We start from the raw sequence: 27,353 nt of genomic DNA on the forward strand, positions 1-27,353 counted from the left end.
CACAAACAGATCCTTAAGACAATTCAGAGTAATATATTTTTGAATGTTACAATTTTTCAACTATCTTTTATCTTTCTAACTTGCTAAACCCGTACATGTCCAATGTCTCCCAACACGGTTTCTCTTAGATTGAACAAACTATTGCTTTGCAATTTCTCCCAAGTTATTCCATAAACACTGCTGTCAGAGAATAACTGGCTGAGTATATTCAGTAACGTGGCAAGATTCAACTCCCTTATCTGGCAAAGAAAAGCCAATTATGTTAAGAGAACCTAAAATGTGTTGGGCCGGTTGTTTTGGAATACCTTGAGGGCAGTAAATGTTTATTTGTGAAAACTTGAAGGAAGTGAACTTAAAGTACTGTTCTTCAGCTTAAGACAGATTTTTATGTCTTCTACTGTTCTGTCTTCAAGGTATTTCTTCTACCCATTAAAGTATTATTACCTTTTTTGACTCAGTGTTTTACAGAGATGGTTTTCATTCTTACAGGTGGTCCCATCTTTGCAGAGAAGCTCTGTTAGAGTGGCCATTGAGTTCTTGGTCATCTACAGTGGATATGAAGTCTACACACCCCTGTTAAAATGCCAGGTTTTTGTGATGTAAAAGAATGGGGGGGGGTGAAAAATAAAAACCTTAAAATAACCTGGTTGCAAAGTGTCTATACACTCATATAACTGTGGCTGTGTTCAGAATTAACCAATCACATTCAAACTCGTAAAATAGAAGTCATTACACACCTGCTATCATTTCAAGTGACTGATTAATCACAAATAAAGTTCAGCTGTTGTAGTAGGATTGTCCGGATGTTTTTTTTGTTGAATCTCAGAACAAAAGCCATGGTCTGCAGAAAGCTTCCAAAGCATCAGAGGGATCTCATTGTTGAAAGCTATCAGTCAGGAGAAGGGCACAAAATAATTTCCAAAGCATTAGATATACCGTGGAACACAGTGAAGACAGTCATCATCAAGTGGAGAAAATATGGCACAACAGAGACATTACCAAGAACTGGACGTCCCTCCAAAATTGATGAAAAGACGAGAACTGGTCAGGGAGGCTTCCAAGAGGTCTACAGCAAGATTAAAGGAACTGCAGGAATTTCTGGCAAGTACTGGCTGTGTGCTACATGTGACAACAATCGTCCGTTAAAAAGCTGAAGATGAAGTTCACATTTCAGCACAACAACGACCCAAAGCACGCATCAAAATCCACAAAAGCATGGCTTCACCAGAAGAAGATTAACATTTTGGAATGGCCCAGCCAGAGCCCAGACCTGAATCCAATTGAACATCTGTGGGGTGATCTGAAGAGGGCTGTGCACAGGAGATCTGACAGATTTGGAGCGCTTTTGCAAAGAAGAATGGGCAAATACTGCCACATGAAGATGTGCCATGCAAATAGATTCCTACCCAAAAAGATTGAGTGCGTAAAAATATCAAAAGTGCTAACAAAGTATTAGTTTAAGGGTGTGCACACTTATGCAACCAGGTTATTTTGAGTTTTGTTTTTTTTCCTCAATTGAATTGTTCACATTATAGGTCACATTAAAGGTGGAAAAGGTTCTGACATGATTTACCTTTGTCTCATTCTTTTACATCACATGAACCTGGCATTTTAACACGGGTGTGTAGAATTTTTATATACACTGTACCTGATCAAGGCCCTTTTTTTCCAGTTACTAAGTTTTGCCAGATTACCAGCTATGGAAAGAGTCTTGGTGGTTAAAAACTTATTCCATTTCACAATGACAGAGTTCTTGGAGACCTTTAATGATTCAGCAACCTTTCTTGCTTAGAGATCTACAGAGAGTTCTTAGCTTTGTTTTTGCTCTGACTTGCATTTTGATGTGTGGGACATAGAGACAGGTGTGTGTCTTTCCAAATCATGTCCAGCCAATTGAATATGCCACAATCATAAAAAAAAATCATACATTTGAACAAAGATTGCCCAGTTGAAATCTACCCTTATCATAAAATATAATAGTATTATATTATATGTCACTTTCAGAATACCAGCATTGATAGGAATTGCACTATACCTAATTTAGAAGTTTGTTATAAGGTAAAAATGTTGGCTACATGAGAGAGTATTTAAAATATATATATTTAACCAGACAATCCAATTGAGAATGCATTCTCATTTACAATGACAACCTGGCTAAAGGCATAACAATTGCAAGACAATGCTGTTACACATGATAAAGCATACAATACAGTAAGCAAGAGATCAATAAATCACACTGTATGAGGTGATACATCTAATCACGCTTTGAGATGATAGTGGATTACTAAGACATTGTTTCATACAGTAATGACTATTATAAAGTATAGATTCATATACGATATGTAAAATTACATTTGGAAATACTGATGTGTATATTCTGGACCAGGAAGGCCAATAGCCAAAGTACGAGTGGTTTCAGTGGTATAGATAATCTGTATTGGAATCTATTGGAAATTAATTTTCCTGTGAAATTATAGAGTTAGTAAAAGAAAATGATTGACAGGTGAACCTTTCCAAAGAAAGGTTAGGGAACCTACTGCACTTGTTTGTAAATCTCAACGTTACTTTCTGTAAGGACCCTAGTGTTTTATTTTAGGAATATTTCCCACTCCTTATTAGTAAAGTAGGGAACGTTCTGTAACGAATACACCAAACTTGTCGGTAGATCTTAAGCTGATATGGATGGTCAGCTATTTAAAAACCGCCCATATATAGGTGAACAATACAAAATAAGTTAAAAAGTTTGCAATTAGAGATCATACGTTTCCTGTAGTTCTTGACCAGGTTTGCACACACTGAAGCAGGGATTTTGGCCCACACCTCCATACAAACCTTCTCCAGACCCTTCAGGTTTCGGGGCTGTCGCTGGGCAATACAGACTTTCAGCTCCCTTTCAAAGATTTTCTATTGGGTTCAGGTCTGGAGACTGGCTAGGCCACTCCAGGACCTTGAGATGCTACTTACGGAGCCACTCCTTAGTTGCCCTGGCAGCGCTGCAGGATTTTAATCCATGACGGCGTAGTGTGTTACTAATGGTTTTCTTTTAGACTGTGGTCCCAGCTCTCTTCAGGTCATTGACCAGGTCCTGCCATGCAGTTCTGGGCTGATCCCTCACCTTCCTCATGATCATTGATGCCCCACGAGGTGAGATCTTGCATGGAGCCCCAGACCGAGGGAGATTGACCGTCATCTTGAACTTCTTCCATTTTCTAATAATTGCGCCAACAGTTGTTGCCTTCTAACCAAGCTGCTTGCCTATTGTCCTGTAGCCCATCCCATCCTTGTGCAGGTCTACAATTTTATCCCTGATGTCCTTACACAGCTCTCTGGTCTTGGCCATTGTGTAGAGGTTGGAGTTTGTTTGATTGAATGTGTGGACAGGTGTCTTTTATACAGGTAACAAGTTCAAACAGGTGCAGTTAATACAGGTAATGAGTGGAGAACAGGAGGGCTTCTTAAAGAAAAAAATAACAGGTCTGTGAGAGACAGAATTCATACTGGTAGGTGATCAAATACTTACAAAAATAAAAAGCAAATTAACTATTTAAAAATCATACAATGTGATTTTAAACTTAGTAAGAAATGTTCGTCAGTTTAACTGTATCAATGTCATTCACAAATGGCCAATTAACTATTCAAATGGCCAGTGGCAAAAGAGCATTTGTTCAGGATTGAGACTATAAGAATCTATACTGACAACCAGCAAATGTACATATCCATGGTGTAGTAGTTAACGACACAAACCTTCATGTGGGTGACCTGGGTTCGAATCTCAAGATAGCAACACTTTCTACTGAGGGCCGGCTGAACTAGGCTTGCCTTGTTTCCTTCTGCTTTAATTTCTCATTCTAAACTGTATTTTTCTAATAGCTAAAAACACATCAGCTAGAGATGTACAGAAATGTTTCTATCTTTACCTGTCCTTACAAAGGTACACGTTTCATTTCCCCCATTATTTGTCTTCATTTTTGTATTTATTTTTTTGCCTTATTACAACTCTAACGTATAAATACGTTTTACAATAATTTTCTATCCAGGTGACATGGTGCCTCTAAAAACAATTGTATATCCATCCATGCAATACATTTTTAATAGCTCATTATTCATATGAGATGGAGATCTACAAACAAGTGTGGTGTGTTATTTTCCCTCTACTCTCAATGGTACAACTTTTACTTTTTATTCCAATATTCATGCAATGTTTACATAACACAACTACATTTTTAATTTTGAACTGTGACCATGTTTACAATAACAATAAGTGATTGACTTATCAGTAATGTTGTTCATTATGTCCACGTTTGCTCTTATTCTATTTCACATCGAAATATGAAGATTTTGATGATGAGTGGAGCATGTGACAGGTCCTGGCTGGGAGCCTCTAGGCATCTCTAGGCACCCCCATTGACTCTAATTGGGGACCCTATTTAAGTTAGCCTTTTTGCTCTTCCTGTTGGGGATCATTGTTTGTGCCAGGTGTGTTGTGTATTGGTTTGTGGTTTGCCTCTCCTTTTGTTGTTTTGTTGTTACAATTAAAAGGATTTTACCCTGATATACCTCTGCTCCTCGTGTCCTGCCTTCCTTCAACTGTGACCGCATACTCCCATTCCGAACTGAAAACATTTGTAAATGTTAATGTGCAGGCGGCATAACAATACAATCCACCAAAAGTTGCTGTAGTGTCAATATTGATTTAATAGAAAAGCACATGGAGAATTAGGTATGTATACCTACTGCAGTCAAAATAACTTGGAATTAAACACAGACCAAATAGTGAAGGTGGATATTGATCTTTGGCTAGAAATCGGCAATAAATATCATTACGGAACATTCCCACCCTTGCGACCCACTTTTACTGCAAGGCAGTACAGTTTGTAATGAAGTCAATGTGAGCCAACACATTGGAGGAAACGCTCGCTCACATTACCTCATATGCATGGCCAGGTCAAAGTCACCTGTGCCGCCAGAGACGTTGCAGAACGTGGTGGCACAAGGAAATCCTCTAAGCCGATTACCTCCCCCAAGGCGAAACCAGCCCAATATGCACCACCCTACCGGACACAATCGACAGTGGCATGACCGGGGCTCGAACCCACGGCTAGAGTGGAGTTTCACATTTATAACCACTAAATCAAATGTGACAATCAAATATAAACAAAAGCAGCAACAAGAAAATAATTTGTAGGTGAGGAATGTTTACTAATTGTGTTTTATTATTTATTAATTCCATCAATATATTGCAATAACCGCTGGAGTAATCATTGCAAGTAGGTCCACAGAGTAAGAGGAACTGTGATCATTGGCTCCAACTAGGCAAATAAATGGATTAAATTAAATAAATTGTTTCAGTGAACGCATTTTCTGAATACACTAAAGCAGCGATGTCAAACTGGTGCCACAGAGGAAATACCTCCCCCAAGGCGACACCAGCCCAATATGCACCAACCTTTACAACTAAAGGTTGGTGCAGCCACAATCAACAGTGGCATTACCACTGCCACAATCAACAGTGGCATTACCGGGGCTGGAACCCACGGCCATGGTAGAAACTAACCTATTAGTGACTTAATTAATCAAGTAAATGTCAGTGAAAACCTGCAGACAGTCGGCCCTCCGTGGAACTGGTTTGACACCCCTGCATTAAAGAATGAGAACAATTTAAACACAATACATTTTAATAAATTACAAGATGTTTTTCATATTCGATATTTGGTATAAAAATGTAAAGGTTTACCTGTGAGAGTAGAGGGAAAAGAACACACCACACTTGTTTTGTAGATGTCTAGCTAATATTGATAGTGAGTTTTAAAAAAAGGATTGTATTGAAGGATATATTCGGATAAAATCACTGAAATTGAAAATAGCAAAACAAATACAAAGGTGGCGTTCTCTATATAAAGAAGGTCAGTAAACAAAAGCAAGTGGTTTTAGAGGTCCATGTCATCTGGATGAATGCATTACATTTTTAAATAAAATACAGGTAATGAATTTGGAAGGGTGTACCTTTCAGAATAAATGTAATGGAAGACATCACACTTGTTTTTAGATCTCTAACTCATGGATAGTGTGAAAATATGGACATAAAGAACATTACTGATAAGTCAATCACTTATTGTAAACATGGTCACGGTTCAACATTACAAATGTAGTTGTGTTATGCAAACATTACACAAATATTGGAATAAAAATTTAAAGGTGTACCATTGAGAGTAGAGGGAAAAGAACACAGCACACTAGTTTGTAATCTCTAACTCATAGGGATAGAGAGATATTTAAAATGTGGTTTTGAAAGATAAATTCCTGTAAATTTACTGAAATTTAAGATGGAAAATCAAAATGCAAGTGGTTTTAGAGGTCCATGTCATCTGCTTTGGTAGCTATTAAAAATAGTTAATGTGAATTAGGTAATAGAGTTGTAACAATGCATTACATTTTTAAATAAAATCTAAATAATGAATTTGGGGAAAAGAGCAGAGCAGGCTAACAGCCAGGCTAAGATTAATCCTGGAGTCTTATGTGTTAAATCAGCTGCCGCTCTGATCCGAAATAAACGTGTTAAACAGTTGTTCCGTTGTCTTCTGAATGATTTCTGCTTTATTGTTATTAACATGCATTACTATTGCTGTGACGAGTTTGATTTAAAACCTACTATTGCAGTTTAGATGGTTTGAAATGGTTGATGAATTTGCAACGGTGATTTCAATGAAGTCAGTGATGAGGGCAATATATAAAGTCCCATTCACCTGTGTTTCTCCCTGCACCATGGAATGCCCATTTCTGAATGACGTTTTGGATGAAGAAGCGATGAAATTGAGACGTGCTTTCAGGTGTGAGAGGGTGTTTTCGGTACAGATCAGACCCTTCCCGACGATTACCTGCATGAGAGGTATCGATTTACTGGAGATGGAATCCGTTATCTGTGCAGACTACTGGGTCCCAAAATTCAGCACCGCACAGCGCAAAGCCATGCTCTCACCATCCTACAGATGGTCTGCGTGGCACTGTGTTTTTTTGCAAGCGGCATGTTTTTATATGACATGGGAGATGCCGAAATTCTAAATAAAAGCATTGTTTGCCGTTGTGTCAGAATTGTGTGTTTGGCACTGAAGTCCTAGGCACACATTTTTATTACCTTCCCTGGCCACAGAAGAATGTGCTTCATCAAAGAGGATTTCTACAAGATTACAGGTAACATGAATTACAGATTACAAAAACGTGTTACATTACAACAGTCACAGGATATATTCAGACTATTTTGTGTTACAGCTTTCCCTAATGTCATTGGTGCGCTGGACTGCACACAGATCCGCATTAAATGCCCCTCAGGGGCCCACGAGGGAGATTATGTCAACAGAAAATCCTTCCACAGTATCAATGTTCAGGTAAAAATTATTTAGTTACTGTCAACTAGCCCAAATGTATTCTGTGCATGAAATGTATACTGAATAGGAAACATTGCATTGTTTCAGATGATCTGTGATGCTGCCTGCATCACTACCAATGTGCAGGCAAAGTGGCCTGGGTCCGTCCATGACTCCTGAGTTTTTAGGTCCAATACCATTTCCCAGCGACTCTCACAAGTTAGGCCACACACATTTGACTGATAAACACAATTGTGTCAAAAGTTTTACTTATGTGTAGTTGTAATGATTACATTTTGTATTCTAAGGTGAATTCTCTGGCGTTCTGCTGGGAGACAAGGGTTATGCCTGTGAGACTTACCTTCTCACTCCCCTTGCCGACCCTCAGACAGCAGCACATCAAGGATACAATCGTGCCCATGCAAGAACAAGGGCCAGAATTGAGATGGCATTTGGCCTTCTCAAGTCACGATTTCAGTGTCTCCACCACCTGAGGTCACCCCAGACAGGGCCTGTGACATTACTGAAGCCTGCACGGTCCTACATAATATTGCCTGTCTGAGGAAGGAAAGGGGTCACCGGACATTGAGTGGGACCAAGCGTGCCGCACAAGCCCTGAAAAGTGAAGCCAAAACATCTCGATCGCCCCCTGGTGAGTGGTCCTAGTGTAGGTCATAAACCCCGCCTCCCCATGTTATTCAATGGGACGCGAGACCAACTAAACAATTAAATTACCCTTCAAATATCTTTTTTCCAAAGCTGGTTTCTGTCATTTACTGTAGTTTGTATCACGTTAATGTAAATTCAAGAGTTTGTTTTTAAAATAAGTTGGTTTTTAGTTAGTTATTTAATTTGTATTGACAGGATGTGCCAAGCCATATGCTTTTAATAAATAATACTCACTGGATCATCGTCTGGTGGCAGGAGAGTGACTGTGTCGCCGGACACTAGAAGACACAACAAGGTCAGACAGTCCACATATGTCCATAAATGGTTGATTGTGTTTGATATGCAGTACTGGAAAATGTACCTTGTATAAAGAGGGTAGTTTCTGCAGGTGGAACAGAGCCTGTAGCTGTCCCACCCTGAATCCCTTCCGTCACAGGCCTTTCTTGGTTTAAATCAAAGGCCATTTCCTCATTTGGGGTGAAGTCTGGAGCTGGTGCCTCCCAGTGCCAGACAAATGAGTCTTCTTCTTAACTGCTAAAATCCATTTAGATAAAGTATGTGAGCAGGCATCTTGTAAGTAATTTCTACATACCATTTGCACACTGTTAAGAATTAAGGCACTTACCAACCTGCAAAATGTTTTTATATTTGATCTTGACTTGTTGCCAGGTTCTTTTTTGCCCAGTCACATTTGTTCTGTATGAACATTAATTGTAGGTAGATGTTTAGAATTAGACTTCTAGAGATTTGTGCACATGGTTGTAAAACATATTCTCGCATTGTAAATATGGGTTTGAAATTAAGCCTAGTCCTTAATTTGCAGAGGAACATTAACTTTGCTAGTCAGTAGATATTGTTAAATCCTTACGCATTCAGTCGGTCCGCTATTGTCTGCCAGGCCTTTTCTCTCTGTTTAATAATATGCAGTATTTCCTTTTCTGCATATTATATGCTTTACCTCCTCATAACTTACCATAATTAGTTGCTGCTCAGTGGGTGAACACCATACTAATACTTTGTTTGACCCCCAACAAGGTGCTGAAAGCATTCTTTAGAAATGTTGGCCCATATTGATAGGATAGCATCTTGCAGTTGATGGAGATTTGTGGAATGCACATACAGGGCACAAAGCTCCCGTTCTACCACATCCCATAGATGCTCTATTGGGTTGAGATCTGGTGACTGTGGGGGCCATTTCAGTACAGTGAACTCATTGTCATGTTCAAGAAACCAATTTGAAATGATTTGAGCTTTGTGACATGGTGCATTATCCTGCTGTAAGTAGCCATCAGAGGATGGGTACATGGTGGTCATAAAGGGATGGACATGGTCAGAAACAATGCTCAGGTAGGCCGTCGCATTTAAATGAAGCCCAATTGGCACTAAGGGGCCTAAAGTGTGCCAAGAAAACATCCCCCACACCATTCTTCTCTGACCTCTAGCATCAACCAGACATTTTCACCCAAAGGACTGCCGCATACTGGATGTTTTTCCCTTTTCACACCATTCTTTGTAAACCCTAGAAATGGGTGTGCGTGAAAATCCCAGTAACTGAGCAGATTATGAAATACTCAGACCGGCCCGTCTGGCACCAACAACCATGCCACGCTCAGAATTGCTTAAATCACCTTTCTTTCCCATTCTGACATTCAGTTTGGAGTTCAGGAGATTGTTTTGACCAGGACCACACCCCTAAATGCATTGAAGCAACTGCCATGTGATTAGTTGATTAGATAATTGCATTAATGAGAAATTGAACAGGTGTTCCTAATAATCCTTAAGGTAAGTGTATTTCATATCCATTGAGTTGCATTGTGGCCAATGGGGTGGGCGGAGTAAAACACCAGCAACAATTGCAAATACACAGTACCCCTTGATTTCTTTGCATGTAATCAATCTATAGAGTCTCCTGAACATTTCCTACAATACATTCACTGTGGCGTATAGAATAGTTTTTTCTGTACAGGGCAATATGTATTTCATATCCATTGAGTTGCATGGGATGAGTTGAGTAAAATTCCAGCAACAATTGCAAATACACAGTGCCCCTTGATTCTTTTGCACATAAACACTCTATATAGTCTCCTAAACATTTCCTACAATACATTCACTGCGGCGTAAAGAATAACTTTTTCTGTATGAGTCAATATGTATTTCATATCCATTAAGTTACATTGTGGAAAAAGAGGGTGTGGAAATATTGTGTTGCTAGATGTAGCACACCGTTCCCCATGATTAGACAGGTTTGTCTTACTCCACACATTCTCCTGGACATTTCCTACACTGCTTTCTCTGTGGAATATTTTATGAGCTATGAGGTAATATGTATTCCATATTCTGTCATTGGCATTGTCTGAATTTTACCCTTGGAACGTGTTTTAACACACACTTTTTATCGAAATTACTATTAAATATGATCATATTTGAATTGTTGTCATTGTTTTGAGAGGTACATGTTCTCAAACAATTAAAAAAACTCAATTATCTCAGTTTTTAAGTAATTCGTTGGTCTCTTTATTTTGAAAAATTCCAGATTTTCGTGACCCGGAAGTGTTTCTTTGATGTTGCTCACAAGACGCAGATATAAGACGCTGATTTATTGTTTACATTATCTTAGCTTGCTACTCAGTTTCCTGGCTTTTTTCTTAGCGTGAACAAAATGTTTACGACGTAGGTTATTAAAAGGAAGATGCATTTATTGGGGTATATCTACAACTTATTCGTTATAGAATTAAATAGCTTCTGATCTAGAGGTGGTGTAGTGCTGTCAGGCCAACCGGCGTGAGCAATATCTGTCATTATGTGAGTTAGCTAGTAGTAAGTAAAGTAGTTAGCTAAATGTGTCCGACTGTTTTACAAAAGGTTTGTAGCTAAACCTGCAACAATTATTATCTTTTATCTGGGAAAATACTGCCATTTAATTTTTTTACTTATTTCTGTTACACGCGTCTTTATTTTACAGTATAGCAAAGCATAAGTGAAGTCGGTTACGGATACGTCCAGTGTCTGTCTTTGTTCAGACAAGGACGAATATTAACTACAAAAAAGATGGAAGATGGTAGACCTGTAAGACTATCTCTGGGAATTCCAGACACTGATAATGCCCCCTCTAGCTCATTAGCGGCATCAACAATAAAGAGGAAGTCTTATGTGCTCAGCGATGTTAAGCCCAAGAAAAAGAAAAAAAAAGTCAGCCGAAACCCAAGGCTTGGCTACACGGTTGAACAAGGAGAGGATATGCTTTTAATCATATCCAACACAAATCAATATGAAAATGTATGGCGGCCAAACACGAAAGGAAGAAAGAAAAGCATTGAAGGAAAAGCCAGAGTAACTCAGGCAAAGAAGAAGAGTAAGATTCTCCTAAAGTGTAGAGCTCCAAAAAAGCCACAGAACAAGAAAGCGGAAATGAAGACAACACTAAAACAGCCAGATGACTGCATTGACAGCTGGGGTCAGAGTCTACCATTGGAAGTGTTAGTTAATATTTTAAAGATGGTAGTTCAACAAGATGGCGCAGTACCATTCCTGTGCAGGTAATGCAATGTTTAATGTGGCCTCACCTTTATCAGCGTCCCTGACTAATTTCTTTTAAAATGTTGGATATTCTTACAAAACATTTTGTTGAAAACAATCCTGCTCAATGTAAACTGTAAATAAAACAACACTCTAAGCGTATAGTATTTTTTGAACATGCATATTTAAATGATTAATTTAACTGTAGGTACACTTTTAGGGTGGCAAGGGTGTGTCAGCTATGGAATGCTGCGTCAGCCAGTCCAGCTCTATGGCACAGTGTGTCCATGGGTTACTGCTGGTTGGAGCCTGGTAAGACCCAGTTACCTAAAACTGAACTGAAGATCAGAAACACTGTAACCTGGCTTGCACAGAACAGGTCAGTAATATTTTGGTCCAAGTTAAATCAAAATGACAAAGTTTCATACACTATAGGCAAATTTGCAGGTAGTGTAATGCTTGGTCTTGTTTTGGGGTTAAACAAACAGTTTTGTTTGGCCAGTTTAAGTAATGGGCTAATAAGCGCTTAATGGCTTATTTTCTCCCTGCTCACAAAATGACTGACCCATAAATGTGTTCTGATCTTATAGTATTTTAGTAGTTGACAAAGATCAATATTAATTGGATATTTACAATGCCTCTAAGTACTGATGGTATATTTTTGTTCTTTGTTATGTAGATTCTCTCAGCTAAGACACTTTTCTCTTAATCACTGGAAAAAAAAATGTTGACCATGTTGTGGAGGTAAGAACTTCTACATGCCAATCTACAGTAAAATGTTTGTTTATTTTGCCATTTACTGCCATTAGGCCAATGTTATAGTGTTGCCTTATATCCGTTCTACATTGTATTGGATCCAAGCACTATCATAAAATATAATATTGACAAAATGTTAGGAATGGTTGACGGTTTTCCCTTCCCACCTTGAAAGTCATTAAGAAATCGTTAGAAGTACATTGCTTATTGAAATCTGATTGTGTTTCGTTTTATGATCTATATCTTACTGTTTACCTATATCTCAGGTTGTATCCCAGACCTGCCCACATCTCTGCTCGCTCAAGCTGTCATACTGTACAGGCCTGACAGAGAAAGCCTTTCAGAGCCTAAGCACCAGCTGTCAGTCACTGTATAACATTAATGTCCAATACTCTGAGGTAAGTCAAAAGGCTTGTCAGTGAATCTGGGGCCTACTAGGGAATTGTTCTTTCCAATTGTCCATATATTTCTTGTTATTGCTTGCTCTTTTGGGTTTTAGGCATGTTGTCTGTATAAGCACTTTGTGATTACTGCTGAGGATTTATTGATGATTTAGTTTGGGAGTAACATATAAGTAATTACATGTAACGGATTACAAAAAACAGTAACTGTAATCAGTTACGTTACCAACAAAAATATTATAATCGTATTACAGGTACTTTAGAAACATTTTATGATTACTTGGATTACTTCAACTGAAAAAGAATAGGTGTGTGTAATAATTGACTTTTTATGATTTTTTTTAAAAACATCATTATTTGAATCCAATTAAGCGTGGTTTGTCTGTTTCGTTCCGTTTTCAAAAAACGATTTTACATTACTTTCTATGGAGGGATATTACACAGTTAAGGCTAAGGGACCGTCTTAAAGGTGCATTCGCCAGAAATCATTATTTCAACATTTTCTTTCTTGTGCCAACTTCCATTTATTTCTCCACATTTCTAATTAAAAAAGGTGTTGTTATTTGATTATACTAAAAAAATATAAACACAAATAAGCTAAATCATATAGAGATATGATATTATCCAAGAGACATATTAGCTCTAAATCAGTTTTGAACACTGACCTTACTCAGTTCCCCCCTCATAAATAGTATTTTTCCCTCTGCTTTAATTTCTCATTCTAAACTGCATTTTTCCCAAAACTCATATCAACTAGAGATATACAGAAACGTTTATGTTCCTTTATCTGTCCTTGAAAAGGCACGCCTCTCATTTTCCCCTTTATATGCCTTCATTTTGTATTTTTTTTTACCTTATTACACCTCTAATGCATAGATGCATTTTACAATATGTTTCTCTAAAAACGTATGTGCCTCTAAAAAGAATTGTATATCCATCTATGCAATACCTTTTTGATAGCTCATTATCCATATGAGATGGAGATCTACAAACAAGTGTGGTGTGTTCCTGTACCTATCCTCTTAAAGGTACACCAATATTCAAAAGTAAATTCTCTGTATTTTATATTAAAATATATGTATCAATACAACTATATTACCAAATAAAGATACCTTTTAATGTAACCTTTTTAATAATTTCCTATCAAGAAGACATCTGAAACCACATTTATATTGATCACTGATGTTCCTTTTCCAGAGTAAAGTCTGTGGATTTGCCATTTTCAATTTTGTTAATTTTAGTAACTTTTGTCCTTCTCTACCGCTATTTTTAATAGCTCACAATCCATATGAGCTACAAATCTACTTGATTTCATTTTAAAATGACATGTATTATTACAACTCTATTACCTAATTCACATGAACTATTTTTATTAGCTTCCAATCCAGATGACATGGACCTCGAAACCACTTGCATTTTGTTCACTTACCCTTCTTGTCACTGACCTTAGATTTTCCATTTTTAATTGCAGGGAATTTGCAGGAATGTATCTTTTTAAACAACTCTTTTTTTTTTTTAATAGCTCGCTATCCATATTAGCTAGAGATCTACCAACAAGTATGGTGTGTTCCTTTATCACTGTTCTGAAAGGAAAACCTCAGATTTTTTCCAAATTCATAATATTGAATTTATTTTAAAATTACACGCATTATTACAAGTCCATTACCTAATTCAAATGAACTATTTTTAATAGCCTCCATTCCAGATGGCATGGACATCCTAAAACCACTTGCTTTTGTTTACTGAGTACGCCTCTTAGTTTGCCATTTAAAATTTCAGTGATTTTATCAGAATTGATCCTTCAACACAATCCTTTTTTAATAGCTCACTATCCTTATTAGCTAGAGATCTACAAATAAGTATGGTGTGTTCTTTTCCCTCTACTTTCACAGGTAAACCTTTACATTTTTATACCAAATATCGTGACATTCAAATTTTTGAAAAACATTTTGTAATTTATTAAAATGTATTGTGTGTAAATTGTTCTCATTCTTTAATGCAGGGGTGTCAAACCAGTTCTACGGAGGGCCGATTGTCTGCAGGTTTTCACTGACATTTACTTGATTAATTAAGTCACTAATAGGTTAGTTTCTACCATGGCCGTGGGTTCCAGCCCCGGTAATGCCACTGTTGATTGTGGCTGGGGTGTCCAGTAGGTTGGTGCATATTGGGCTGGTGTCGCCTTGGGGGAGGTATTTCCTCTGTGGCACCAGTTTGACATCGCTGCTTTAGTGTATTCAGAAAATGCGTTCACTGAAACAATTTATTTAATTTAATCCATTTATTTGCCTAGTTGGAGCCAATGATCACAGTTCCTCTTACTCTGTGGACCTACTTGCAATGATTACTCCAGCGGTTATTGCAATATATTGATGGAATTAATAAATAATAAAACACAATTAGTAAACATTCCTCACCTACAAATTATTTTCTTGTTGCTGCTTTTGTTTATATTTGATTGTCACATTTGATTTAGTGGTTATAAATGTGAAACTCCACTCTAGCCGTGGGTTCGAGCCCCGGTCATGCCACTGTCGATTGTGTCCGGTAGGGTGGTGCATATTGGGCTGGTGTCGCCTTGGGGGAGGTAATCGGCTTAGAGGATTTCCTTGTGCCACCACGTTCTGCAACGTCTCTGGCGGCACAGGTGACTTTGACCTGGCCATGCATATGAGGTAATGTGAGCGAGCGTTTCCTCCAATGTGTTGGCTCACATTGACTTCATTACAAACTGTACTGCCTTGCAGTAAAAGTGGGTCGCAAGGGTGGGAATGTTCCGTAATGATATTTATTGCCGATTTCTAGCCAAAGATCAATATCCACCTTCACTATTTGGTCTGTGTTTAATTCCAAGTTATTTTGACTGCAGTAGGTATACATACCTAATTCTCCAAGTGCTTTTCTGTTAAATCAATATTGACACTACAGCAACTTTTGGTGGATTGTATTGTTATGCCGCCTGCACATTAACATTTACAAATGTTTTCAGTTCAGAATGGGAGTATGCTGTCACAATTGAAGGAAGGCAGGACACGAGGAGCAGAGGTATATCAGGGTAAAATCCTTTTAATTGTAACAACAAAACAAAAGGAGAGGCAAACCGAGATGGAAAATATAAGGCACTGTTGACAAGGAAGGTAAGTGAACAAAATGCAAGTGATTTTAGATGTCCATGTCTTCTGGATTGGAAGAAAATGTGAAATAGGTAGAAGAGTTGTAATTATGTGTGTAATTTTTAAATAAATTCCAGGTTATTAATTTGGAAAGTATCAGAGGAATACCTTTCAGAAGAGAGGTAAAGGATCTCTAGCTCTTAGGGATAGTGAACTATTAAAAAAGCTCACATTCCTGTTAATTCACTGTAATCGAAAATGTCTAAACTAAGGGGTGTACTCTTGACAAGGATGGTCAGTGAACAAAATGCGAGTGGTTTTAGAGGTCCATGTCATCTGGATTTGAAACTATTAAAAATAGTTAAAAGTTATGTAATGAGTATAAAATGAAATACAGATAATGAGTATTGATAAAAGAGGTGTACCATTCAGAAGAGAGGTAAAGGAACAGCCCACACTTGTTTGTAGGTCTCTAGCTTATGTGGATATTGAGCTATTCAGAATGTAATTCTGATATAATCACTGAAGTCTAAAAGGGCAAATCTAAAAGTCAGTGACCAACATACAAGTGGTTGTAGGTGTACATGTCACCCAGAGTACCGGATTACAAGTAACGGATTACAAATAAACAGTAACTGTAATCCGTTATGTGATCAACATAAATATTGTAATCGGATTACATATACTTTTGAAAATATGTGTAATCCGTTATGTGATCAACATAAATATTGTAATCGGATTACATATACTTTTGAAAATATGTATGATTACTTTTGGATTACTTCAGTTGAAAAAGAATAGGCGCGTGAAATAATTATGACACGTTGTATGTTTGAGTTTATTATTTAATGTTAAAAACATTATTTGAACCAAAATATGAATTGCGCTCCTCAGTTGTGTGTGTCATCATCATGCGTGCAAAGGTCGACGCGCATAACCAGTTTAGTGACGGAGGAAGCGCTAGTTTAAATTTCTCCAGTTTTGGTTGGTTGGATGGCTGGTAAAACAGAGTATATCTTCAATTATATTAGCCGAAACTAAATAACATTCTATATGATATCTACGCATAATTCCCAGAACAATGACAGGCAATATGCCTACCAGGTGTTATATCTTTTTCAAGTTTTAAGGTTTATTTGTGAAATGCATCGAACAACACAGCCAGGACGAGTTGCACCAAATAACTTCTACAGGAATTGTTTAATAGATTAGGCAACTATTTGTTAGATAGCTGTAACATGGCGCTGCCTTCACAATTAAACATTATATGGAATTTACCATGACATTTGGGGAGAAAAGGTGTGTTGGGAAGCACTCTGCCAAAGGATGATTATTTGACACGGCCACATTCAGTTAGGCTATGTGAATCTGCCTGCTTTGCATCTCTGAAAATGTTGTTCATTGGTTATCATTGGCTGCTGACTTCATTTATTTTAACCTAAGAGTGCAGGTTTATAATCACAGTTTCTTTCTTTCATTTGCGTTTTGAAAATCCATCACTGATGGCAATAATAATCGCAGGTTACAATCGCGCAGGTAAATCTTATTTCTATGCGGGTGTTCATGATTGCAAATGTGCATTCGCGTGCCAGGGGTTTCTGCAAAAATTTTACAATGTTGGCGGTGGAGCAAATCATCAGACTAATGCAGATGTAGTTTACGTGCGAAAAGCTACAGATATCTTAATTTTTATATACAACAATGTCAATGCCCTTTTCGAGTAATTTATTTTACAACAATGTTTTGAAGCAATACATTTTTTTAATAAAACACAAATAACACAACAGGCTTAAGCTTCATTAGATTTTGGGTTATGTTCAGATAGTCAGATTCTGGAAGATCAAGGTTTATTGGATTAATTGGAATTACTGAATATCTGACAGACTTTTGGTAATGTAGAGTTGTAGCCCAATCATATTGAAGTAAAAAGCAGTGGTTTAGAAACCCATTTCCAAAGGCACTGTAGCCTACACAACCCATAAGGTAAAATGTGAATTCCGTTTTTGGCCAACTATGTAACATTGATTGATCCCGCAAAAGGTGTTCAGTTGGTTATAGGCTTTTCCTATTTGTTTTCCAATGCCTGTTAATATGAAAGTCATTTAAAAGTAATTCAAAGTAGTCAGATAACATTACTGAGTTTGAGTAATCAAAACGTTACGTTACTGATTACAAACGTGGACAAGTAACTTGTAACTGTAACGGATTGCATTTAAAGAGTAACCTACCCAACCCTGATGTCATCTCTATATGAATCTATTAAAAATGAAATATATAAGGTTCAACAATCAAAATATATCTAGAAAAGTATAGTTTTGTTTAATAACACAACAAGTGTCTGTACCTATGATTTTCCTTTACAGGGGCAGTTACTATGAGGTTGACACAAAATAAAATATATATTTTTAGTCACATTGAATCAGCGGTATTGCACTTTCATGACGGTCCCTGAACTACTGAACAGACAGTGTTTAGCGACATTTTGTCTTCTGCTAAACGAAAAGTTAGATTTTTGGTAAAATCAAAGGGTGTACCTTGCTCTCTACCCTAATCCAATAGTATATAGGTCACTGTCGTCTATGTACGATTTTTTTGGAAGAGGTATTGACGATCAAACTCTGAATATCAAACATAAAACCAAATTTACCCCGGTCTCTGACCGAGGATGATGATCGTTATTTGATGCAGCCACCTCAACTCCATACAGATAGGCCATGTGATTCTACTTGCTTTGCATCTCAGAAAATTGCGTTCATTGGTTATCATTGGCTACTGACAATATCGAATTAAAGCTAAGCCTGCAGGTGTATAATCAAAGTTTTTCTTTCATTTGCGTTTTGAAAATCCATTGCTGGTGGCCCTAATAATCGCAGGTTACGTTCGCGCGGTTAAAGGCACCTGCACACGGGCCGCGGTAGCGGTGAAGTTCTCAAAGTTTCATTTGGAGTAGGGCGATTGGCGGCTTGCTTTACGGTGGAGGCGCCCAAAAGTTCATTTCAGTTGAGCGCCCGCCTCTCATGTCGACCAATGAGCCGTGTTCATCTTGTCAACCAATCAAGCCCTCATTCAGTGACAACATCGATAGGAATATATGAGAGGAAAAAATAGGGTTCATATATTATTGTCGGAATTCCCATAATTATACAATTTACCTTTGCACTCTCAGGCCTACAGGGACATAAACCAAAAAATATGCAAGGTGAAGGAGCGTTGGTGCAATTGTGTGCTTATCAGGTGGGTATTAGGCTATATATTGTTGACGCAAAAAGAGGAGAGTGGTTTTATAATACCGCAGTTTACTAGTTTGACTGGCTAGCTTAGTACGTGCACAGTTAGTGAAGTTGTTAATTGAATGTCAATCGTCATTAATAATACAATAATGTCAATACCATTTTCGATAAATAGCTGTTCATTTTTCTACAATGTTTTGAAGCAATAGAAAACATGAATAAAACACAAAAGAATAGGTTAACACATCCTTTGATTTTGGGTTATGTTCAGATAACCCTTGATCTTCCAGAATCGGACTTTATTGGATTAATTGGAATGACTGAATATCTGAAAGACATTTAGCCTGTATTGTTGAGATGTAGCACAATCATATTGAAGTAGAAAGCAATGGTTTAGAAACCCTTTCCACCATAACCCATAAGGTAAAATGCAAATTCAATTTTTGGCCAGCAATGTAAACTCTAACATTGATTGATCCCGCAGAAGGTTGGTTATAGGCTATTCATATTTGTCTTCTAATGCCTCTGAATCTTAAAGTAATCCAAAAGTAACGGATACATTTAAAAAGTAACCTTACATGGTTTATTAGACATAATGATGGTTTACGTACACAAGTGAAAATATTGCAACATCGCAGTCCAGATATATGGCAGTGGAGTGATATCCCTATTTATTATTTCCACTGCTGTTGTAAGACCTTAGACCTTTCACCATTAAAGTAGATCTGGTCTAAAGTTAATCTGGTCAATATTAAAGTTAATCTGGTCAATATTAATTGCCAAAAATCTTGTAATTTCCCTTCTTGATGTAGATACAGGTGGAAGGGCTTGTAGCCTTCTTGGAATCCAATGGCAGTCAAATAAAAGAGATTCTGTTCACCCATGGGCCCAGAAATGACAAACTACTCACTGCGATCTCCGTAAGTGTTCTTTAACAGGGTGACTACAATATTTTGAGATTGTTTGTTTTTCTACTTAAGATGTATTTGTGAAGATAAGTTTTATATCAGTGTTCATTTCAGAGATAATGGAAGTGAGCATGTTTGTTCTTTTTACACTTATTTCCCAGGTAAGTATGACTAAGAACACATTGTTATTTTCAGCAATGACCTGCAAGCAGTTAGGGTTAGTTAACTGCCTTCCTCTGGGAAAGAGTGACAGATTTTTCACTTTTCCAGTTTGGGGATTCTATTTCAATACCTTTTGGTTACTGGTCTGATGCTCTAACCTATATGCTGCCTGCCACTGCAAAATGTGAAGGTTGACGTCTTTGGGTACAGTAGCCAACTCTTTTTAGAATCAGGGAAATGGACCTAACTACTTCCAAGCGTTGTATTGGTTTCTGTCCAGTTGTCGCTGCTGGTCACCATGTTGACCTTCAATGAACTGCACATAATACAAATTAAAATATATACAACCCCGTTTCCAAAAAAGTTGGGATGCTGTGTAAAATGTAAAGAAAAGCAGAATGCAATGATGTGCAAATCATTTAAACCCTATATTCAAAGGAAAATAGTACAAAGACACCATATACAATTTTTGAAACTGAGAAATTTTATTTCTTCCAGCATTGCATTTCAAAAAAGCAGAGACAGGGGCAACAGACTGGAAATATTGTGTAATGCTAAATAAAAACCTGGTGGAACATCTCACAACTAATTAGGTTAATTAGCAACAGATCAGTAACATAATTGGGTATAAAAAGATCATCCCAGAGAGGATGAGTCTTTCAGAAGTAAAGATGGGGAGGGGTTCACCACTCTGTGAAAGACGGCAGGCAAATAGTTCAGAAATTTAAGAATAACTTTTTCTCAATGTAAAATTGCAAAGAGTTTGGGGATCTCAACATCAACGGTACATAATATAATTAAAAGATCCAGAGAATCCGGATACTTCTTTTTATGCAAAGGACAAGGCTGAGAACCAATATTGGATGGCTGTGATCTTCTGGCCCTCAGACAGCACTGCTTTAAAAACATATTAAAAACAAAAGACGTATTCTGTAGTGGACATTACTGCATGGGCTCAGGAACACATCTGAAAACCATTGTCTATGAACACAGTACATAGCTGCATCCACAAATGCAAGTTAAAATTCTGCCATAGAAGAAGAAGCAGCTCATCCTCCGGGCTAAAGAGGAGGGGGACCACCCAGCTCGTTATCAGCACACAGTTCAAAAGCGAGCGTCCATGATGGTATGGGGGTGCATGGATGACTTGCACATCTGTGAAGGCAAAAGTAATGCTAAACAATATTTGCAGGTTTTGGAGCAACATATATGCTGCCATCCAGATTGTCTTTTTCTGGGAAGACCTTGGTTATTTCAGCAAGACAATGCCAAACCACATTCTGCAAGTATCATAACAGCATGGCTCCATAGTAAAATAATCCAGGTGTGCTAAACTGGCCTGCCTGCAGTCCAGACCTGTCACCCATTGAAAACATTTGGTGCATTATTCAACAAAAAATATGACAAAGGAGACCCCGAACTGTTGAGCAGCTGAAATCCTGTATCGGACAAGAATAGGAAAACATTTCACTTCCAAAACTACAGTAATTGGTCTTCTCAGTTCCCAAACGCTTACAGAGTATTGTTAAAAGAAGAGGTGATGCAACACAGTGGTAAACATGCCCCTGTCCCAACTTTTTTGAAATGGTGTTGCTGGCATCAAATTCAAAAAGGGAACACAAATCATCACAGTCAAGTAAATTAAACTTCAGGGTTGTCAATCTGTCCAGTTAGGAAGCATAAGTGTTTATGAATCTATGTCAGCTGTTTTGGTTCAAATGATAACAGGTGCACTGGCGAGGCAACAACAAGGCAACCCCCCAAAAAGGAAAGGGTTTTGCAGATGGTGGCCACAGACATTTGCTCTTTCCTTTATTCTTTCTGACTGATTGTTGTCTAGTTTTGCGTTTTGCTAGTGTCCTTGTCACGACTGGTAGCATGAGGCGGTACCTGCAGCCCATTCAGGTTGCACAGGTAGTCCAGCTTCTCCAGGATGGTGCACAGGAAGGTTTGCTGTGTCTCCCAGTACTGTCTCAAGATCATGGAGGAGATACCAGGAGACAGGCCGTTACACAAAAAGAGAGCTAGAAGGGCATCAACCCAGCAGCAACACCGGTACCTCCTTTGTGCGAGGAGGGGGACTGACCAAACTGTCAGAAACAGATTCCATGAGGGTGGCATGAGGGCCCAAAGTCCTCTAGTGGGACCGGTGCTCACATTCCAGCACCGTGCAGCTCGATTGGCATTCTTCAAAGAACACCAGAATTGGCAGGTCCACCCTTGGGGCCCCGTTCTCTTCACTGCAAGTTCACACTGAACATGCGACTGCTTGCAACATCATCCAGCATAACCGGTTTGGCAGTTTGTCAGGAATGGTCTGGGGAGGCATATCCTTGGAGGAGCACACAGTCCTCTATGTGCTAGCCAACGGTACTCTGACTGCTGTTAGTTACTGGGATGAAATCCCAAGTAGCGCCTGAGTCTGTCCAGGAGCTCACTGATGCCCTGATACAGGTATGGCAGGAGATACCCAAGGACACCATCCAGCATCTCATCAGGAGCATGCCCAGATGTTGTTGCGAGTGCATTCAGGTACGTGAATGAAATTCACGCAAGTAGGAACAGCCTGTGATTTCAATTGTTTCATTTGATTTTCAGAGTGAGTTTGAATCCAGCCCTCAAATGGTTGGTGACATTGGTTTCCATTTACCGTTGTTACGTCATGTTGTTCTCAATGAATTAAACAATGTACATTTACTTGACTCGATGTGGGATTTAAATGTTCACTTAATTTTTTTGGGCAGTATATCTTTATAAAAACACTGTTTCAAAATGTCTTATGTTGGTTTTGTACTATTTTTAATTAAATATAGGGATAAATATTTTGCACCTCATTGCATTCTGTATTTATTAGCATTTTCGGAATGTCCTTGTTAGAAATGTCCTTGTTTTCGAAAGAGAATCATATTTTTTGTCCATTAAAATGACAAAATGTATCTTTGTTGATATTGTAAATGACTATTGTAGCTGGAAATGGTTGGTTTTAATGGAATATCTACATAGGCATACAGAGGCCTATTATCAGCAACCATCAGTCAAATGTTCCAATGGCACGTTTTGTTTGCTAATCCAAGTGTATCATTTTAAAAGGCTAATTGACCATTAGATAAGCCAAATGTTAGAACTGCTGAAAACTGTTGATGCTGATCAAGGAAGCAATAAAACTGACCTTCTGTAGACTGGTTGAGTATCTGTAGCATTAGCATTTACAGGCTGAAAAGGGCCAGAACGTTCTTCTGAAACACATGAGTCTATTCTTGAGAAATGAAGTCTGTTCCATGCAAGATATTGCCAAGAAACTGAAGATCTCGTACAATACTGTGTACCACTCCCTTCACAGAACAATGCAAACTGTCTCTAACCAGAATAGAAAGATGAGTGGGAGGCCCTGGTGCACAGCTGAGTATATATCTCAGACTAGCCAATAAATAGAAAAGATTAAGATGGGCAAAAGAACACAGACACTGGACAGAGGAAGATTAGATAATGTGCTATGGACAGACAAATCAAAGTTTGAGGGGTTCTGATCAGATTGAAGATCATCCGTGAGTCGCAGACCAAATGAAAAGATGGAGGAGTGCTTGATGCCATTTGTCAGGCATGGTGGAGGCAATGTGATGGTCTGGGGGTACTTTGGTGGTGGTAAAGTGGGAGATTTGTACAGGGTCAAAGGGATCTTGAAGAAGGAGGGCTATCACTAAATTTTGCAAGCCTATGCCATACCCTGTGGATGGTGCTTGATTGGAGCCAATTTCCTGAACAAAAGCACAGCTCTAAACTATGCAAGAACTATTTAGGGAGGAAGCAGTCAGCTGGTATTCTGTCTATAATGAAGTGGCCAGCCTAGTCACCAGGTCTCAAATCTATTGAGCTGTTGTGGGAGCAACTTGACCATAAGAAGCCAATGCAACTCGTGGGAGGTGCTCCAGGAAGCATGGGGTGAAATCTCTTCAGATTACCTCAACAAATTGACATTGACTAGAATACAAAATGTATGCCAAGCTCTAATTGCATAAGGTGGATTTTTTTTGTTGACAAAAGCAATGTTTTAAGGACAGTTATTATTTCAGTTAAAAATGATTATTTCTAACCTTGTCAATTACTGTATTTCCTATTCAAATTAATTTAATGTATGTTTTCATGGAAAACAAGTATCCCCAAATTATTGAACAGTAATGTATACTTGTAAAAACAATTCCTCAAATACAAAGTACTAACAACTGTAAGTATAACTGGCTACTTTACCTGCAGACTTCCTGCACTAAACTAACGTATCATAATTTAACACATAAACAGTTGTATCCTGTAGTTTCTCTGACTGGGGTAAGTAGACAAAAACATTATCCCTTTATGTCTTGTTGTACATTTGATGCATAGTATATGTATATTGAAATCAAGTCCTCAAATAATGCCAAATGCATTTGTCCCATACTGTCGTTTTTCTAGAGAGGATGCTGCCCGGAGTTGCAATTGCTGGAAATCAACACAAAACTGGACAGTGGGTACTGCCAGCTTCCAATCTGCATCCAAGCTTTGCAAAATGCCTGTCCTAAACTACAGGTATTTATTCTTTATGCAGTTGCTTTTTATGAAATACAGGGGGTGGACAAAGTAGCAGAAATAACACATGGAAAGAGACTGTTATTTTGAAATAACTAAATCACAATTAAAAATGCAGCAGCAGATGCCACAGCAACATGAGGCAACTAGCAGGAGACGTAAAATACTTGGTGCCTGAATTGAAGGTGCATCGGTCACAATTTCAAAATGATTTAAACTGTGAAGTGGAAAAGTGAGGACTTTTTACAGAACCAGCTGTGCCCTGTAGTGCTAACACTTCAATCATGATGTTCCAATATTCAGGGATCATAATGCCTCCACACACATTGGTACATGAATTCCAGATTGGTATTATGAACATCAGGATGATGACAAACGTCCTCCTTGGCTTCCCCAATCACCAGATCTGACCTTCATTGAACCTTTATGAGAAGTTTCTGAGCGCAGGTTGTGAAGTACATTTCCACCTTCTTCATTCCTTGAAGTACTAGAGGCTTTTGTTTTTTGATTAATGGTGCAATATCCCACTACACACCGACTTGAATGATGGCATTCCAAGAATGATTGGAGCTGTTCTGGAGATAATCATGTTATTAGGTGTTTTTCCTTTATTTTGTCTCCCCTGTGCTCTTAACCGCCTCTGATAGTAAATACTACAGTTATTCTGACTAATCTACCAATATCATTAATTTAATTAAATAGCAATATTTTTTGCGTGAGGGAACAAAAACTTTGCTGACCTCGTGTCATTTTCGCTTTTGCGGCTCAGACTTTCCGGATGCTGAATGTCATTCCCATGCCTAAAATGGCTCGTAGCGGGTCAGGTTCCACATCTGGCTTCCCTTTACTAGAGGAGCTGTGTATGGCCACCACCGCTGTCTCCTTTATGACTGACCAGGACTTGACCAAGATTCTCTACAACTCCCCTAAACTGCGTGTGTTGGACCTGAGAGGTTGTTCCCGAATCACAGCCGCCGGCCTCTCTGCTTTACCATGTGAAGGTGCAATATACCATTAATATGCAAAATATCTAGTGCACAATTTGGCCAAATCTGTCACTGCTCCCTTGAGTAGCTGTGAATGAGTGAGCAAGCTTATTATATTGTAAACACCTGTTTCAAATATCAGTTATTACATTGGTTTATGATGACACTAAAATAATGTGCTGCTCCTACTCACTGTTGTATTTGTATAGAATATATATATATATTTTTTATATTTATATTTTATTTTTTAGAACTTGAGTGTCTGTACTGGGGACTGTACTTCAGCAGCAATGTCACAGTATCCTTGTCTAAGAAGGGACTTCACCTGCTGGCCCAGAAATGGAGCAGCACCTTGAAGGAGCTAGACCTTGCCAACCAGCTCTTCTGTGAAGAGGACATGGAGATTTCCATGGGCCATCTAGCTCAAGGAACCGGAGCTGACAGTACCCTGTGTTCACTCAACCTCAGTGGGACTAAGGTCACAACACCTGCCCTGAGGTAGGCAACGTAGTGATCTAATTTTCAACAACAAACTCACTATGAAATAAATTACACAATACCTAATAAATATATTCTGACCAAAATAGAAAAGCAAATGTTTCTAAACTAAGTGTTATAGTATATTACCTGTGTGCTACGGGGTGGAAGATAGCATCTAAGTTGTCAAGTTAAAAAGTCTTATGTTCTGACATTACTCCTTAATTTCTCCTGCATGTTGATAAGTGCATGCGTAAAAATGTATAATATTGTTATCAGAACAAATGCCAACCTTTCTAATAAGACCATTAGAAAAACAACATTTTCTAGATAGTTATCCCACCTTCTGTTAAAAAAGAGAGCCCCACTTACACTTATTGACTGTCCCAATCTTAATTGATTTTAACACCTAGCCCACAATACCTATTTTACCTGTCTTGAATTACAGTGTATGTTTTTCAGTAGTACTTTAAGATGTGTTGGAGTTTAAAATAATGCATGAAGATAAAATGTTGCATTATCTTTTTATGCAGGTTAATTATAGGCCAGTCTACAGCGCTGAATTACTTAAACTTGTCGTCCTGCCGTTACCTTCCAAGAGGTTTGAAGAAACTGTATCGTGGCCAACAAGAAATCCACCAGCTGCTAGAAAAATTTGAGTAATCGATTGCTCCAGTTTAGTTTTTTCTAAGAATCCCAGCCAAAGTACTGTCTTCAATCCATGATGCAAAAGTACATAAAATTTTTTAAACATGGGTACTCTTCAACGCTGTTTTTAAATGTTTTACCTGGGACCCTCAAACCACAACTTATCTGTATTGTATTTTTAAACTGTATGTTACTATTATACTTTAATACTTAAGTCTAATGACTTAAATGCCATGAGCTGGTAAATACAGTGGGGAGAACAAGTATTTGGTACACTGCCGATTTTTCAGGTTTTCCCACTTACAAAACATGTAGAAGTCTGTAATTTTTATCATAGGTACTTTTCAACTGAGAGATGGAATTTAAAACAAAAATCCAGAAAATCACATTGTATGATTAAGTAATTAATTTGCATTTTATTGCTTGACATAAGTATTTGATACATCTGAAAAGCAAAACTTAATATTTGGTACAGAAACCTTTGTTTGCAAATACAGAGATCATACGTTTCTTGCAGTTCTTGACCAGGTTTGCACACACTGCAGCAGGGATTTTGGGCCACTCCT

The 27,353-nt window shown here is 38.1% G+C and overlaps 1 protein-coding gene and 1 long non-coding RNA gene across 3 annotated transcripts; both read left to right on the forward strand.

Annotated features, from left to right (window-relative positions):
* The first annotated feature begins 10,585 nt into the window (after positions 1–10,585).
* On the forward strand, positions 10,586–27,104 carry fbxl6 (F-box and leucine-rich repeat protein 6). The gene is given in 11 exon segments (XM_034294749.1): positions 10,586–10,832; positions 10,993–11,566; positions 11,767–11,925; positions 12,226–12,262; positions 12,264–12,290; positions 12,569–12,700; positions 19,859–19,966; positions 24,563–24,676; positions 25,446–25,677; positions 25,914–26,160; positions 26,673–27,104. Coding segments are annotated over 10 exon segments (1,674 nt in total). The 5' UTR covers positions 10,586–10,832; positions 10,993–11,078; the 3' UTR covers positions 26,803–27,104.
* On the forward strand, positions 12,997–16,614 carry LOC117594974. 2 transcript variants are annotated; one of them, XR_004576263.1, is made up of 4 exons: positions 12,997–14,595; positions 14,706–14,745; positions 15,255–15,378; positions 15,693–16,614. It is a non-coding gene; the product is annotated as an uncharacterized LOC117594974 (long non-coding RNA). The 2 variants fall into 2 exon arrangements; XR_004576262.1 differs by having other exon boundaries at positions 14,706–15,378.
* Positions 27,105–27,353: the final 249 nt, after the last annotated feature.

Source organism: Esox lucius, chromosome 10 (assembly GCF_011004845.1).
Source record: "Esox lucius isolate fEsoLuc1 chromosome 10, fEsoLuc1.pri, whole genome shotgun sequence".
Classification (NCBI taxonomy): Eukaryota; Metazoa; Chordata; class Actinopteri; order Esociformes; family Esocidae; genus Esox; species Esox lucius.